General features: G+C 34.5%; 1 protein-coding gene across 1 annotated transcript in view; it reads right to left on the bottom strand.

Annotated features, from left to right (window-relative positions):
• Positions 1-1,156: 1,156 nt before the first annotated feature.
• The window catches only part of LOC140432752 (coiled-coil domain-containing protein 6-like), a 32,290-nt gene continuing 16,179 nt past the window's right edge, over positions 1,157-17,267 (bottom strand). The window contains exons 2-6 of the mRNA XM_072520837.1: positions 15,080-15,373; positions 14,679-14,986; positions 10,369-10,565; positions 7,545-7,793; positions 1,157-6,567 (exon numbers count right to left, since the gene is read on the bottom strand). Of these exons, the coding sequence (XP_072376938.1) occupies positions 7,549-7,793; positions 10,369-10,565; positions 14,679-14,986; positions 15,080-15,373 (1,044 nt within the window). The 3' untranslated portion in view covers positions 1,157-6,567; positions 7,545-7,548. The remainder of the gene's footprint in view (positions 6,568-7,544; positions 7,794-10,368; positions 10,566-14,678; positions 14,987-15,079; positions 15,374-17,267) is intronic.

The raw sequence follows: 17,267 nt of genomic DNA, 5'->3' as shown, positions 1-17,267 counted from the left end.
AATCTCTGCTTACATCAGCAGCGAAACTACAGGATAACATTCCCTGGTGCTTAACTAGCCACATAATGAGGTCAGATGATCCTTAAATTACATAAATAAAGTAATAAACATTAATTTTATAATATATATTATATTTATAAATCGATTTTGGCATGTTCTGTTCATCGCCAACTGGCAACTTTGGCGATGAACAGAAACCACTGGCAAAATAGACTGGGAAAGGTCAATGCTCAACTAGGGCTGTAGCACCACTGATGATAACTCCTACACCTGTCACTTTCTTTTGATAAAGTTGTCTAAATATTGGCATGCGATATTCCTATTGGTTCCTTGAATTTCCTGTGAGAGTCTCATGACAACATCTTGAGCGCTGTTTGATAATCTATAACGTCCTTCTGGTCGAAAACCAACATATACTTCCAAATTACTGGAATAGTACATTTTAGTATCACACATTGCTAAAACTTTTATATCGTATTTGCTTGGTTTCGACGGAATATACTGATAAATCCCAAAAGCATTTCATCAATTGTGACAAATGCCGAATTATGGTATCCTTTACATCATTCTACAAACAAATCAAAAATATGTCGGATTGCAGCAAGTTTACCCTGTTTTAATAGATCCTAAACAGAAGCTTTATGATCAAAACATAAAACTCACATAAAAAACCCAAATCTTCTAAGAAATATCACTAAACGAAAAATTTCTATTCCAGATCAGTCAGCTTTACATAAATTGTCCACTCGCCTACATAAATCGTCTAAATTGAGATTACTCGCTTTGTACTTTCCAGCTAAATACAGTAAACCCAGAAGTGCCATACATTTTTATCTGAATTTGTAAAATTTGCGCCCGTCGCTGGCAAAATTTAATTGAATATTCACAATCATTTTGTTAGTATGTAAAACAATAATTGTATTAATAATTTCTTCTGAAAAGATATATTTCCAAGTTTCTATGGGAGTTTTCAAGTTTTTTGACGTCATTACGTCAGTTTGCTCAATATTTGACCGTCTGACACGGACTTTGGCCTCGGACTCGGTACCATGTCTGATGTCGTATATACATTTTTATTTTTATATGCAAGAAGCAAAAAAGGAACAGGATATGGTTAGGTAATGATCAAGGAGTATGAAAAGAAAAAACTCAATCATTAAAGTGTAGAGTAATGCAAGTTTATTATTAAAATAATGTAGCAGACACATTCAAACGTTACTTTCTATCTTATCGGAAATACATTTGAAATGACCATTACTTTAAATATCATAGAAAATACTTCTAAACTAAAATTTTCATTGTTCAACTTTAAATATCACATGACATGTGAAAATGGCTATGCCACGAAATTTTGGCAACAATGTGGAATTACCAAAAAATATTTTTTACTTTATTGCGTCACATTATAAACATTTAATGAATAAAAAACGTTTATACCTCGTTTATTACAAATAGGACGATCAATAAATTTACCCAACATGTCAATTCACATCTTAGAATAGAAAGCCACAGGAAAGAGATTACATTCTATATCTGACATCGCCATGTTGAGACGGAAGTGGCCATTGTGCTCAATGTTTTATGACTCATAATATATTGGTCACTTACGCTGTGCTTTTTTCATTATCTAAAGACCTTAATTATTAGTCATAGACTTTTCCGTCGCATAATTACATATTTTAAGTTCTTTCCTATGGTTTTATGTTCTAGATTCACATACATGAGATAATACTGAAGATCTACTGGACCTGCCAGATGGGTTAGATCACAGCTCAGTATGGCAATTTTCAGTTTAATTTAACGCTATGATACAATACCTTCTGGTTGAGGGAAATTCAGCTTTGCCACTGCTCCAAATAAACACAAAAGATCACATTGTGAGGACTACCTACTGATCATCTTGATGTCCCGAATACAGAGGAAATGTGAGTAACTGATTAGTTCTACACAGCTTGGCTCCAGGAACGAATAAAAACATGCTGTTCTTTTTGTGCTGAGATGAAAGGACATAGCTATAAATGTATTCGTTTATTTCATACACTGCAGAAAAGCGTTTGACAGTGTGTGACATCACAAGCTTATTGAGATCCTTAGATCAATCGGGATCGACGCACAAAACGTCAATCCCATCAATAAACTCAATTGACGCCAAAAAGCTACCGTTCAAATTGAAGTGCTTACATTAGACTTTACATGAAATGCAAGATTTAGTTAATATCATAAATGAAGTGGATTGAGAGGAATACGGGAGTAACATCATAGCAAAACCAAATATATGATAATCAGCAGACAACCCCATATGGAAGCTCAGTTGAATATAAATAATAGAGCTATTGAACAGGTTGAAAAATTTAAATAGCTTGGAGCTACACTAAACAATAAGCCTGACTGTGACCTGGAAGTGGAGATAAGAGTAGCAATGGTTGGAAAAAAAGGTGAGAAAATAAAATTCTTAAAATCGTATTCAAAGAGTTTTTTTTATCGTTGATAGACAAAATTTAAAGAAATTGAACCACTAACCGCCACTAACAGCGATGATGTTTATGAACAAGTGACGTCATGCAATTGGATCGGTCGATCACGTGGCTTGAGGATGATGAAATTATATTTTAATTATTATATAAAAATTAAACTGTTTATAAAAGATATTATGTTTCTAGAATTAATATTATAGAAACTACCGCTTTGCGAGAAAATTATATTTTTATTTTAATACAGTCAACATCCCTAATAGATCGCAAAAACCATAGAGGTATGGTGTTTTAAGAAAAACATTAACATTAGCTGATGACGATTCAGATGAGATTATAGATACCGTTAAATAAAAACATATTTTTTAACACATTTTTGTTCAATTTGCACATCTTTAAACTAATTTTGGATTATCTTCTCTAAAAATTTACCATTTGATAAAAACCGTATTTAAAATAATTCACTAAATCCTCATAGCTAGAATAAAATAGTAACATATATAAATTAATAATTAACTAATTTTTAATTTTATGTAAAAAAATTCGAATTGCTAGAAGTCGAAACTTCATGTATCAGCAAAATTTAATAAATTAATTACACCTCAGCAGTATATGTTCGGAGCAACAAAAACGTTGACTGTTCTAAGTAATCAAAAATCAAATTTAACGCTCTAGTTGCAAAACGACCAATTGCCATTTTTTTTTTAAAAGGTTCAGGACCGCCACTGGATTTTTCGTACTATTTCAGATACTACCGTGAATAATTATGTTGGCAAAATCCCATTTAAATCCAACAGAAAAGTGTGAAGCCAACTGCGAAGCAATCACTCTCCACCATAGACTTAAAATATAAATAGACTGTGCGTTTCATCAGGGAAAGCGAAGGGACCATCTTTCTTAAACTTTTTTCCTCTGTATTTTTGTACGGAGGTGGGAAATTGGAGTGGGTATACATTATACTATATATTATATTCTATATGTATAGGCAATAGGCATTTTAATAGTTAAAGCGCGCACGTGAGCCATATACCATATCATTTTTTAATATATTGTTTATATCCATTATATCATATTATACCCATGACATTGGACCACTTGACATCAAGACGAAAGTATTTTTTGTATATTTTTGTATATTCTGTATATTTTATATATCTCCCCACACCTATATTGGAAACAAAACAACCATTCTCCATTTCGGCCGATTACATATTATCTTTAAACCGACGTGGTGTTTGTTTTTGCATATGGTTGCGTGTTAATAACATCTAACCAAATTGAGCACATTTCTTTTCAATTTTTTATAAAATGGAAACCACTCACAGAGTAGCTTACTTCCACAAAATGCAGAAAAAGAATTGCTTAACCTGAGAAATGAGCAAGGAATACTAGGAGACGCTGAAGGTTAGTATGATTTTAGTGGTGCGGTGCCAATAATAGTGAATTGCAATGACATTCTCTTCGGTTAACCCAAGAAAATGTGTAAAGAATGATATTTTATTGTGTTTTACGTTTTTAAATTGATCTTAAGACATTAACGTTGAAAATTGCCTAATAAAATTGTACCTTTTTCTTGTATATATTCAGGTACCCAAGATGCCAACTTGTCGCCATACTGCAGAGTTTTGCGTGCCATGATCTACCATTAAATGACATAAAATATTTCTACAAAGCATTTTACAATAATCAGGAGAAGGTAAGCCAAGATTGTATCATACTAAAATACTTAGATGATCTAATGATATATAATAATAAAATACTTAGATGAGATGGTCCCGGTTAGAAGGCCACTATTGCTTTCAAAATAAATGTCCATTGTGAATGTGGTGACCAACAAATAAATTCATACGACGTTGTAGATAAAGCATTAGAAAGCAATCGGCCGTCCATGGTTTTCGTTATGCACTTGCTAGGTGTTGATCGCAAAGGTTTAGATCTTTTTTGTACACTGATGAATATTATTTCTTGTTTCGGTAAAACGACTTATTAGGTAATTAAAAAAAAAAACATTTTAATGAAGCGAAGTCTGTTTCCGATGTGTATTTACAAAAATTCGGCCAAGAAGAGATGTAAATAAGCCGAGTAAAAGAATTAGCAGAGGATTTTGATGAGTATGATGGCGGAAAGGGCAACGACAGAAGGTACAAAGTGCAAAAAATGCATTTTGTGAAATAATAAAGGAGTCGAGAAAAAAGTTATTGAAATTATGTCCTTTTTACACACCAAAAGTGAAATAAATAGTACTTTAAATACATTTTTTGTGCTGCTAATTGTGTTAAGTTATTCCAATTGATTGTTCTTACATTTACAACCATACACATTTCATTTACTGCTTTAATTAATTAAACAGCTAATTTTCATTTCCCACATAAACACTGTGGTTAATGTATGACAATCAGCAGACCCGAATGAGCAGGTAGGAAAAAAAGGATGGTGACTTTCGGATGGGTATTAACAATGAATTTAATAAATATAGAGGTATATCAATTTAATATAGGATTTAAGGCCCCACAAACTGATATGTGCTCAATCTGACTTTCGTTAACCGCTAAAATTTCTAGGACTTAAAGAAACAATTTTATGACGGCCAAAAAGTTCATAAATTGAGAGCAAAGGCATCTTTTCTCTACTGAAAGAAAAAAGCATCAAATTACTATGTCCTTCGACCTACAAAAAACTGTACCGTTATCAAAACTAGACCTGATCAAGCAGTTTATTATATCAGTCAGTTTTACGTTCAATCTAACAATAATACTCAAAAGCGGATCTAACTAAACTGTTTCAGTTACTGTCGGTCAGAAGATGAGTACAGAAAAGATTCTAACCAAGTAGCATCTACTGTATATCATAGATTGGTTAGTCAAAATTTAACCAATCTCGAAAAAGTTCGATTGATTTGTGACGGCTGTGGAGACTAAAATAAAAATCAGATCTTAATGGCAATGTGTAGTCGCTAGATGGTACCAGCGCAAGAATGTAAAATCAGCTGAATTAGTTTTCCTGTACATGATCATTCGGTTCTTCTGCTTAATCAAGTTCTTGGAAACATTGAGAAAAAAACTAAAAAGAAAGCCATTGCAACGCCTGATGAATACTACATTATTGGTGTGAGAGTTCAACATTGCTTCGGCCTGATAGAGATTTTCAGTTTTTTAACTGGCGCAGTAAAGCTCTTCGCGTATTCAAAGGCTTACCAACTTGGCATTTCAAGTTATCCTAATCATTTCTTATAAAATCCACGAAACTGCCTAATTTGAGCGTAATAAATGCTAATGAGTTTTATACCGTGCCCAAAGGACTGTTTAAAAATATTGTCAAAAAGGGGATAATCACTTTACACATCAATCCAGACTAAGTTGCAATCTTCAATGTTAAAAAAGAAAAGTTGCGTGATGTGAAAAACCTTCCTCAAACTTTTTTAGGTCAAGAATGGGAGTAGGGTGCACGTCTAACTTACTTCAAAAAGTGTCTGGAGAACTTTGAAACTACAACAGTTCGAGAAAAAGAAAAGAAATGATGATTAACTTGCAAAATAACCAGTATCCAAAATATTTTATTAATTTCGGTGTCAATGGGTTACGAATTGACTTCTTGTCAATCCAAAAATTAACATTTATCATCTTCAAAGAGTTCTAAGAAATAATTCTAGTCCTTGTGCCATATATACCGTAGATATAGTTTTTCGTGTTTCTTGTAAAATTTGTGATAGTGGAGAATTGTCGTTTTGCAACTAGAGCCCCCAATTTGTTCCCATACACTTCCGCATGACACAATTCCCGAAATTATGCAACACTATCTACGCTTGTGACATTATCGCCTATTTATAATGAACAAGGTTTAGCTGGAGCCAGAAATAGGAGAGCCCCGAAATATGTAAATGGCGTAAGTACATGAATATATATTATATAAAAACCGTGTGACAAAGCAAAAATAATGTTAAACTAAGAAAGTTGAATAATAATCAGCTGCTCCTGATCTGGTGGATATTTATTTCTGGACGTGTGGAGAAATTTCGAATAATACTCGAGCTCTGCACGTACGTTATAGCATAATTGTTTAAACACCAGGAACGATTACATCCAAATATCACTTTTATCTGCAACAAAAAATTAAATTTATTCATAAGATTGAAAATTCAAAAAGTCAAGTCTAAAATCATTAAATCTAAGAATAAAACAACGAAAGCTGTTGTTTTCTACACTTCCACAAAATGTATTACAATTTATGTTCACAACATCTGTTTCGGCAGAGTGTCTTTCTTAAGTCATGTATTTTTACTAGCCGTGTACACTTTATAGTCTTTAACTTTAGTTGAGGAGGGGAGACCTTTTTGTATAAGTATTTGAAATTGGTCTTTAAAATAATTATTATGATAGAGAAAGTGAAATGCGTACATAGAATCTATTTTTTATTATTGGAAGTCCTTTTGCGTTCTGTTATACGTTTTTTAAAGGTTCTACCAGTTTGACCGATGTAAGTTTTTGGACAGTCACTACATACACAGTGGTGAATACAAACTTACATGTGGTGACTGACCAAAATGCAATTTTTTTAGCTTCTTGTGATTTTGAACTCGCCGATTCTTTGCTCGGCGCGAGGGGCTACTCACACCCCCTACCTTCCATGCACTTCGAGCCTTCGAACTTCTGTTTTATTTATTCTATTTTATATTTTTAAATGTGAAGAAACCTCTTCTTCTTCTTTCAGTACCCTATCCTATTATGGAACGTTGGCGATCATACTGGCAATAATAACTTTGTTTACGGCGGCTCTAAATCAATTAGCAGTGGTGTCTTGATACTATTCTCGGAGATTTCGGAGCCAGGATGTTCTTCGGCCTGAGCCTCTCCTTCCGGCGATCTTACCCTGTGTTATGAGGTATAGAATGTTATACCTCTCTCTGGATGTCTCATTACATGACCGAAATATTGTAACTTTCGATTTTTTATCGTTTTTGTTATTTCTGTGCTCTTTTTCATTCGATGTAAAACTATTTCATTTCTTAAGAAACCTCATCTCTAAATAATATGTAAAGTTGAAAGAAATCACTATACAAGAACATAATACACTCACCTTACTAGTCTTTATTGACGGAAGTGTCCATTGGACTAGCGGGCTGAGGCGGTGCAGCTGGTATTGCCGGTTTGATAAACCTTTCGCTGGGTCTGCGATGCGGTGCCGTAGGACTACCCGAGGAAACTGGATGTAAAGCAGCAGAAATGCAGGCCGGATTCACGGGATGATTCAACAACTGTCCGCAAGAATGACAACGGGGCGGACCTACCACAAGCGAGTCTCTCGGAGATTGTAATGTATTTAGACCTAGAAAATAAACATGTGCTTTTGTTAAATATAGAAAAACTCATATTTTTATTCCACACCATGAAAACAACTCAATAAAAATATAAAGTCGACTCGCCTTAATTCAAACCTGCGATAATTCTAACCTCTCTATAATTCAAAGTTATCACGAGTTCCCTACAAAATCTCTTTATATTTCGAACTACATCAATACATTTTTATGCACTTGGTAATTCGAACGAAAAAAAATCATTGCTATATAACAAAACGACGCGTTAATTCGAACTCATCGGCGTCCAACACTCGACAATTCAAAGTTGCAGAGAGAAAGAGGCGGAAAGATTGTATGTATCAACGCGCCTTTGTTTTTGTTATGATTAATTTGATTACATATTTGACACACACTTCTCACGAATTGGTTTGTTTAGTTATTAGTTACTGTTACTCTTTCGTTGGTATACAGATAAAAATTTTGTTAGTCATCAGCCGTAGGAAGTATAAATGTTTCACGATTGCTGAAAAGAAGAAGTTAATCCAAAAAGTAGAGGAAGGTGAGAAGAAAAGTGATGTTGCAAAAAAATTTATGATTTCTCTGAGTACTCTTTCATTCAACCATAATAAAGCACAAGGAGAAAATTAATGCTGTTCAAACTGCTGTAGTACGGAAAAGAACTACTAAAGGTGAATTTCCTCGTCTGGAAAGTCTTTTTATTTGGCTAAGACAGTGTAGAGGACAAAAAGTATCTATTAGCGGAAACTTGTTGAAGGAAAAAGCAAAAGAGTTCGCGTCTATTCTAAGCATTAAAAACTTTGCGGTAAGTGAAGGGTGGCTTACAAATTTCAAAAGGAGAAATGGAGTTGTGTTTAAAAAAGTTTGTGGGGAAAGTGTTGATGATGCAGTTTGCTTAGATTGACACGGTAAATTGAAGATCTTGATTGAAAACTATTTGAGACATGTTTAATACTGATGAGACCTATTTTTCAAATGTTTACCAGACAAGACGCTTACTTTTAAAGATGAAAAATGTCATGGGAGGAAACATAGTAAAGAGAGGTTTTACCTGCAGTAAATATGGACGGATCGGAAAAACTTAAACCCTTAGTGATAGGAAAAGCAATGAAACCGCGATGTTTCAAAGGTGTGAAATCGTTTCCTACGGATTATCGTGCTAACAGAAAAGCTTGGATGACGACAGAACTTTTTAACAATTGGCTTTAAACAGTTAATGGAGACATGAAACGGCAAAAGCGGAAAATTTTACTATTTTTAGACAATGGCATTGTCCACAACAGTCCTCCTATATTGTCCAACGTGGAACTCTACTTCTTTCCGCCAAATAAAACTTCCAAATTGCAACCATTGGACCAAGGGATCATCCATAATTTTAATACGTTCTATAGCAAAGAAATTGTTAAGCTCGTTTTAGAATCTCTTTTCAAGCAGCTAACTTCAAATATCACGGTTCTGACAGCCATTTTACTGATTGACAAGGCATGGAGAGGTGTAACACCCCTAATAATTCTCAACTGCTTCAAAAAATCCGGTTTCTTAAAAGAAGATCAGGAAAATCTTCCAATACTTATGGATGATAAAGAATCAGCAATAGAATCATTAGTTGACATCAGCGGTGTGAGTTTTTCTTTTTATCTGCGACAGATACGAATGAAAAAAGTAACGATGAAGATGAGTACGATACATCAGAACCTTTGGCAGATGTGTCAGTTTAAGGAAGCAAGATCCTCATTCGATACCTTACAAACCTTCCGTCTACACAACGAAATTGATGAAAAAGCATTTCCGGCACTTTTTCTCTTAAAAAAAAATTATTGAGCAGTCTGAGCAGCTGCAATGTACATTGAAGCAAACCGGTTTAATACAGTTCTTTCGAAAGATTGAATAAATCATATTATGAATATATACATGTATGTACACGAATGTACTCTAACAAATTTCGAACCATTTGATATTTTAAACACTCAATAATTCGTAATATACTCGAGTCCCTCGAGTTTCGAATTAACGAAAGTCGATTGTAATTAAGACTCAATAAATTTAATGGTTTCGTTTCTGCTAGTACATCTTCAAGAAGTTTGACTGGCTTTGTTTTTTCTCATCAAATAAACCGTATATATTTTACTTTATTTTATTTTATATTAATTTATTTTATTTTACTTTAATTTTATATTTGATTTTATTAAGAAACACGCATGGGACTGCATTTACTACTCCACGTTGTGTCATCGTGCGATCTTTCGTTAGATTGCGTTTCAATACGTTTCGTTGTGTTCCTTTTGTTTTTATTTTTTCACACTTCTGCGCGATCCATTGCACCGGTCAATGTATTCCGTCCGAAGTCCGCGATAAGAAAGCTATGCTTTCAAAAAACTCCGTAGCAAAACAACATTACAATATGCTTTTTAAGAAGGAAAAGGCTTATAAAGAGTTGAAAATTTGATATAAAAACCGATACAGAATAAGTACAAATATTCTAATTTTGAATGTTCTTTAATTACAGAAATGCTGGGCCTCATGGTAAGTCAATACAAATATTTGATTAAATATTAATATACGGAAACCTAAGTTAAAAATACGTACCTGGACTCAATGGGCGACTTTGACTAGGCGATGGATTATACGGGGCTGGTACTGGAGAGACAGTGTGCTGTCTGACGCCTAATACCTGTTCATTATAATGTCTCTCCTCTTCCATCTCTAGAGAACTCTCGCTTTCGGACAAGTGCCTGCATAATGCCTCTCTTCTTTCCACTTCAAGCTGTAGCTTTCTTTGTAATCTAAAAATAATTAAAAAAAAATATTGAGATAAAAAAACGATTCAATCATTTTTATAAATTTTGACAATCATTTAAAAACTATTACTAAAACAATCGTTTACCCCACTTTAATTATACGGGGCGTTTATTTAAAAAAACATATTTTTATGTACACTAAAAATATATTTGTAAACTATTTAGCGTGTACGCGTTTATGCTGGTTGTCGAATGTACAGAGATCCTTCTTCAGCTCTTCCTATCGTACTAACATCAACATCAGGTATTCCGCTCCAGTTTACTGTCCATGAATCAGCCACTAGTACACGATGTCTTATCTTCTGTTCTCCGAGTTGAAACTCCAGATCTGGATCATAAATACGGGATATTTCACTGGTTGCTGATGTTAACGTGTAATTTCTATCACATCGAAAGATTTTCGAGGCAGATATCCTCGGGTGGGCTATCGTGTGCGCCACTCCAGTATCGATAGATCCTCGGCAGACTTTTCCATTAATTTTAATTAATTCTAACAACTATCGGGCATTGTAGGAAGCAGCAACCCACAATTCGTTTCCATGTTGATTTCCTTGAGTCAATGTACAGCTGGTTCTTAAAAAAACTGATACGACTCTTAAACCGTATTTTGTAGAAAATTGAGCAGTGTACAGTGGGTGGCCAAATTATTAGGGACACTGCATATATTTTTGTATTTTCTACTTAAAATTATTATTTTTTTGACCAAAAAAATTGGTGTTCATATCTGTATTTTACTTGGTAATTCTTCTGGTATAACTATTAAAATTTTTGATAAGCGGCAACACTGGCAGACTGCTTATCTATAAAATAATAATTATTGTTGCATCTCAGTTGGTCATCGGCTGTCACCGCAGTGAGGTTTAAAAATATTTGCAAATCGTTTTAAATTGTTTTTGGTCGGTTTTCGTGTCAGATATATTTAACAGGTAAGTAATATTTGTTATTTAGTAATTTTTGCTACATTTAATGACACGAGTTTATTTAAAAAGATTGTTTAAATTCAAAATTATTTTTTTAGCATGGGCAAAATTGCAGACTTGTCTCCAGGGAAAATTAGAGAAATAAAAACATTATTACTGCACTCGAGGCTTTCCCAGAGAGTTATAGCAACTACTGCAGGTGTTTCAAAGTCTGTAGTTAATCGAATAAAAATAAAAATGAATTCAAACGAGGCATTGGAACCGGGCCGTGTTAGAAAATGTGGCAGGAAAAGGATTACTACTCCTCGTACTGATCGTAAAATTAGGGATATTTGTCTCCAAAATCGTAAAAAGAGTGTGACACATCTGACTACGATGATTAATGATGAAGGAATTAATGTTTCCAGAAGGACAGTACGACGACGACTGGCCGAAGAGAATCTGCTAGGTCGCCGGCCTATGAAAAAACCACGGCTCACCGAAGCCATGAAGAGAAAGAGACTCCAATGGACCAAAGAACACCGAAGTATGACTGTTGAAGACTGGAGTCGAGTAAGTATGACTTTTTTTAACGAATGAAGTTTGTGAACAGCGAATATTATCATTTTTACAGGTATGCTTCTCCGACGAATCAACATTTCAGATTTTGGTGGATAAAAGTGCGTTTGTTCGACGACGTCCTGGGGAGCAGTTCCATCCAGATTGCATTGTGGAGAGAGTTAAACATCCGGTGAGTGTCATGGTGTGGTCTGTAATCTCGGCAAAGGGTATGGGACGCTTATACATCGTGGAAGGGACAATGAGACAGGACCAGTATAAGCGAGTACTTGAAACTCGGCTACTGCCCCAGCTCAAAGAATGGTTCCCTGGTGAAAAAAATTACATTTTTATGCACGATTCTGCACCGTGCCACAAAGCCAGGAGTGTAACTTCATATCTGATCAAAGAAAATATTGCAGTTCTGCCCTGGCCGGGAAACTCACCTGACATGAACCCTATAGAGAGCATGTGGGAGTTAACCAAACGGGAGATCGCCAAAGATGTTATCACCACGAAGCGGCAGTTGATTGAAGCTCTTATTAGAGAATGGCATCATAACCCTAACTTAAAACACAACACAGGAGTTTGTATTCAGAGCATGCCCCGACGCGTAGAAGCTGTAATTGCAGCAAAGGGTGGCATCACTAAATATTAAAATTAGTCATATTATGTTAAAAAAAATTTTGCGAAAAAAATAAATGGTTTTACTAACAAAACTTAATGTTTTTGTGACCCTAATTTCTCAATCTCTTATACAAAAAATAAATGCAAGCCTTAAAGCCAACAAATTGCAAAAAAAAAAAATCAGTAAAACTAAAAAATTAAGAAATCTTTTACTGTCCCTAATAATTTGGCCACCCACTGTATTTTGAAGGATAAATACTATTTACATACTGTCACTGCCAAATCTTAAAATTTGCCGGATAACTTATTCTGTTCAACCTCAAAAAATGGCTCCACATACTAGCAAAGAACTAAAAAAGCAAGAATTTTAACGAAATTAGAAGATGGTTGGTCACTATCTGCCGTAGCGAACCATTTTAACGTAAGCAGAACAACAGTTTTTCACATTAATAAAAGATGGAGAGAACAAGAAACTCTCAAAAGAAAGCAAGGTTCTGGAAGACTTAAAAGATCTACCGCTCATGAAGATCGTACGCGTGAGAGATTAGAAGAGAATTCTTTTGAAGATGCGAAAACTGCAAGAATTGTGTCACAGTTTCCGGAAAGAAAGACAACAACTTGGCGCAGAATTAAAGCATCGCGTCTTAGGTACCGAACTGAAGCAAAAAACAAGCTCTTACACCACAACAGAAGCAATCAAGACATAATTGCTTTAAACCATCAGCTACAAAATCAAGATTTTTGGGACAGGGTAATATTTACAGATGAGAAAATATTTTAATCTTCCAAAAAGAGAAAAATTGGGATGTATAGACCAGATAATAATAGATTTAATCCTCTATATGTTGATAGATATCGAGCTGCTGGTCATGTTAGCGCCAATGTATGGAGATGGATTTCATCTAGAGGAATGGAATGGTATGGCGTATTGATGGAGGTTTTTTGGGCAAACTTATCTGAATATTCTAGAAAACATAATGTTTCCCAGTGTAGAACAGTTGTATCCAGAAAATAATTTTATCCTTCAACAAGATAATTGTCCTGTTCACACTGCAAATATAATAAACCAGTGGCTTCAGAATAACAACATCTAAACCTTACCACGGCCCACCTACAGTCTAGATTTAAACCCAATCGAGAATGTGTGGGGGCTTATTATAAAACGGTTGTATCGGCGTAATTTTATACCTCAAAATGCTGAAGAGCTGTGGCACGATATACGCAATTTCCTGCTGATGGACCGAAGACTACAAGCTGTTGTCAATGCAGATGGAGACATTACAAAATATTAATTTTATTTTTACATACCTAAATTTAGTATAGTTTTGGTCTTCCAGGCCCTTGCTTTCTTTCGAGAGTTTCTTGTTACCTCCATTTTTTATTAATAGCAAAACTGTGGTTCTGCTTTATGTTAAACTGTTTTGCTGCCTACGATAGTACCCAGTTATCTTTTAATTTGGTTACAATTCTTGCTTATTATATTGTTGAGTTAAGTCGTTTGTTTTATTCCTTAATAATAATAAAATAATAACAACAACCCTATTTTACGTAAAAACTATCATTTATATACTCTTTATAACATGAAGAAATTCAAAATAATATCAAAATTTAGACCTTAATAATTATTACAATTTATAAATTAACATGTATGTAATTAATTGTTTGTTGCTTGTTTATTTTATTATTTGTCTGTCATAATAAATATAATATAATGTCAGACCAATCAAATACACTGCTCAAAATGATCAAATCTTACTAAGAGTCGTATCAGTTTTTTAGGAACCAGTTGTACACTGGAATTGATTTCTGTGGTGACCCAATTCTTCCACCTCCAGCATCTCATCTCGGTTCGTTATCTTTATCTAGGAGCACTGTTCCCAAACCTGGAGAGTAGGATTTTTGCGTCAAGACCATAAAATTAAAGTAAGTTTGAAACAATTATAGTAGATGGGAAAAATAATCATCAAATTCAATGTTATCGCATTAAATAATGGATAAAGGTTAACATACTAACCTTAAATTTTCTTCCTTAATGTTTCTCTCCTCCTGGGCGAAACGCTGCATCTTCTGGGTGTGCTCCTGTTGGCTCATGGCCAAAGTGGAACGTAATCTGGCGACTTCTGAACGTAATGTTTGAATGTGCGAGCTAAGATTACTGGCAGTATCGCCATTACTGATCTCTCTAGGACTGGCTGGATCAGACACCGGCTGATCGAGCTTTATCTGCAGCATGCGTTTTTCCGCTTCGAGTTTATCCATTCGCTTCCACAGTTTATTGACGAGAGCTTCTTGTTCTTGCTCTAAAGTATTTTCGAGTTCAACCTGACAAGAAATATAGATTAAATATAGATTCTTCGTAAAAAAATTGTCACTAAATCGATATTTAAGCAACCGTTATTTCGACTACCCACTTACCTTTTCTCGACGCAACTGCTCCAAGTTACTTTGCTTAGCCAACGTTTCGGCCTCCAACTTCTCGATCTTTCTCATGAGACGATTCACAAGGCACTCTTGTTCTTGTTCGAGGGTCTGTTCTAGGCGGCATTTCTCCTGACGCAACTGGGTCAGTTTTCTGGATAGGTCGTTGGTTAAACATTCTTCTTCTCTTTCGTAATGATGAGCGAGTGTTTCTTTCTCCTTTTTGAGCACTTGGATTTTCTTCAAGAGGGTGTTTGAGATGAATTCCTCCTCTTGTTCGGCTTTCGCTTGCTGAAAATAAAAGAATGTGTCTTAAAATCTATTTAAAGGTATATTTTAAAGACATATATGAAAAAGTTTATAAAAATACCGACCAAAACAAGATTCTTAAATATTTTTATGAATCACCTTGTATGTAGCGATATGTAACAACACATTAACTGTACTTTATAATTATCAAAACATTAAATATATGTGTAAAACAATAATTAAACTTTGTAATAAAGTTTCAGTCACTTTCCCATTCTATTTTTAACGTTTTTGTTTTCCATAATTTCAGATAAGACATGCAAAAACAAGGATTTTAATAAAACACACCAATTCTGTCTAAAAATACACTCAAATGTAAAACATTATTGCTAAAACAAAAAAATACAGTCAGTCCTAGTCAAATATTTTGCTGACAAATTCTCTTCCAAATAGAGATGGGCGAGTTGAATCTGATATGGATTTGAGTCGGATCTTCTAAAAGAATCGACCGATTTGGTTTAGATGAGATGGGAATCGATCTCTGAGATTTTTCATAAACATACCTATAGGCACATTGGAGGATATACTATTGTTACGTTTTTGATGTGGACTCAGGAAATAAGTGAAACAAACGTAGTTTAATTCACTTTATTTTAACTCACTCAACTACAAAAACTTACTAAATAACAATAAAAACGTCACTAAGGAATAGTACCCCCTTTTCCCTGTGTGGGAATGTCTCAGAATGGGTTCTAGATGGCAACTGAATTGTCTCAGGGTCAGCAGCAATTATAGCCATGCAGGGTATCTGATAAATAAAATTATAAAATACAATAAAATACCGGAAGAATGGAGAACGAGCGAACTAATTCTAATATTAAAAAAAAAAGAGATAAAAACGCCAGAAAACTACAGAGGTATAAACTTGTTAAATACTACTCTAAAACTTAAAACTAAAATTTTAAAAGTGCTAATAAATCAGAGGATAAGTTTAGCAGATGAACAACAGGGTTTTCGTAGTGGAAGATATATACCATATACCATAGATATATATGGATTCGTAATAGCGGAACAGCGGAATAAAACAAGGGGATTCATTGAGCCCCATGCTCTTAAATTTACTCATGGATGAAATCATCAAAAGCGTTAACAAAGGAAGACGATACAGAATGGGAAATTGGAAACAAAGAAATAAACATACTCTGTTACGCAGACGACGTAATATTGATAGCCCAAGATAAAGATAGTCTGCAAAGACTGGTCCACAGATTTAACATAAGAGCAAAAGAATTTAATATGACAATCTCATCTCAGAAAACTAAAACAATAGATAGTAGTCAGCAAAGAACCAACCAGATATAAAATAGAAATTGATGGCATCAGTATTGAACAAGTATATATATATATATATATATATATATATATATATATATATATATATATATATATATATATATAAGGTTCTTGAACTCCTAAGTGGAGCATAGAGCTTCAGTGAAAACGCGCCATCGGCTTCTATTTTGCGCTAAGGCCTTCACCTCATTCCAGGACTTTCCTTGGCCTCTTATCTCGTCCATGATGGATCTTCTCCAAGTTTGTACTGGGCGACCTCTTTTTCTTTTCCCTTGGGGATTCCACTCTAGGGCAGTCTTTGCGATACTGCAACTATTTTTTCGGAGTGTGTGACCGATCCAACCCCACTTTTTGGACTTAATTTCATTTTGTACCCTCTTTTGTTCGGTCAGGTGTAGCAGATCGTCGTTTCTGATGGTGTTAGGCCAGAATATACGAACAATTCTTCGTAGACATTTGTTAACAAAGACCTGCAGTTTGTCTGTGAGGGTATTTGTCACTTTCCAGGTTTCACATCCGTAGAGTAGAACAGACATGACATTTGATCGGAATATTCGGATCTTTGTTCTTGTAGTATACTCGC

The sequence above is a fragment of the Diabrotica undecimpunctata genome, chromosome 1, assembly GCF_040954645.1.
Source record: "Diabrotica undecimpunctata isolate CICGRU chromosome 1, icDiaUnde3, whole genome shotgun sequence".
Taxonomy (NCBI): domain Eukaryota; kingdom Metazoa; phylum Arthropoda; class Insecta; order Coleoptera; family Chrysomelidae; genus Diabrotica; species Diabrotica undecimpunctata.
The sequence above is the reverse complement of the archived record's forward strand: the minus strand, read 5'-3'. Positions and strand labels throughout refer to the sequence as shown.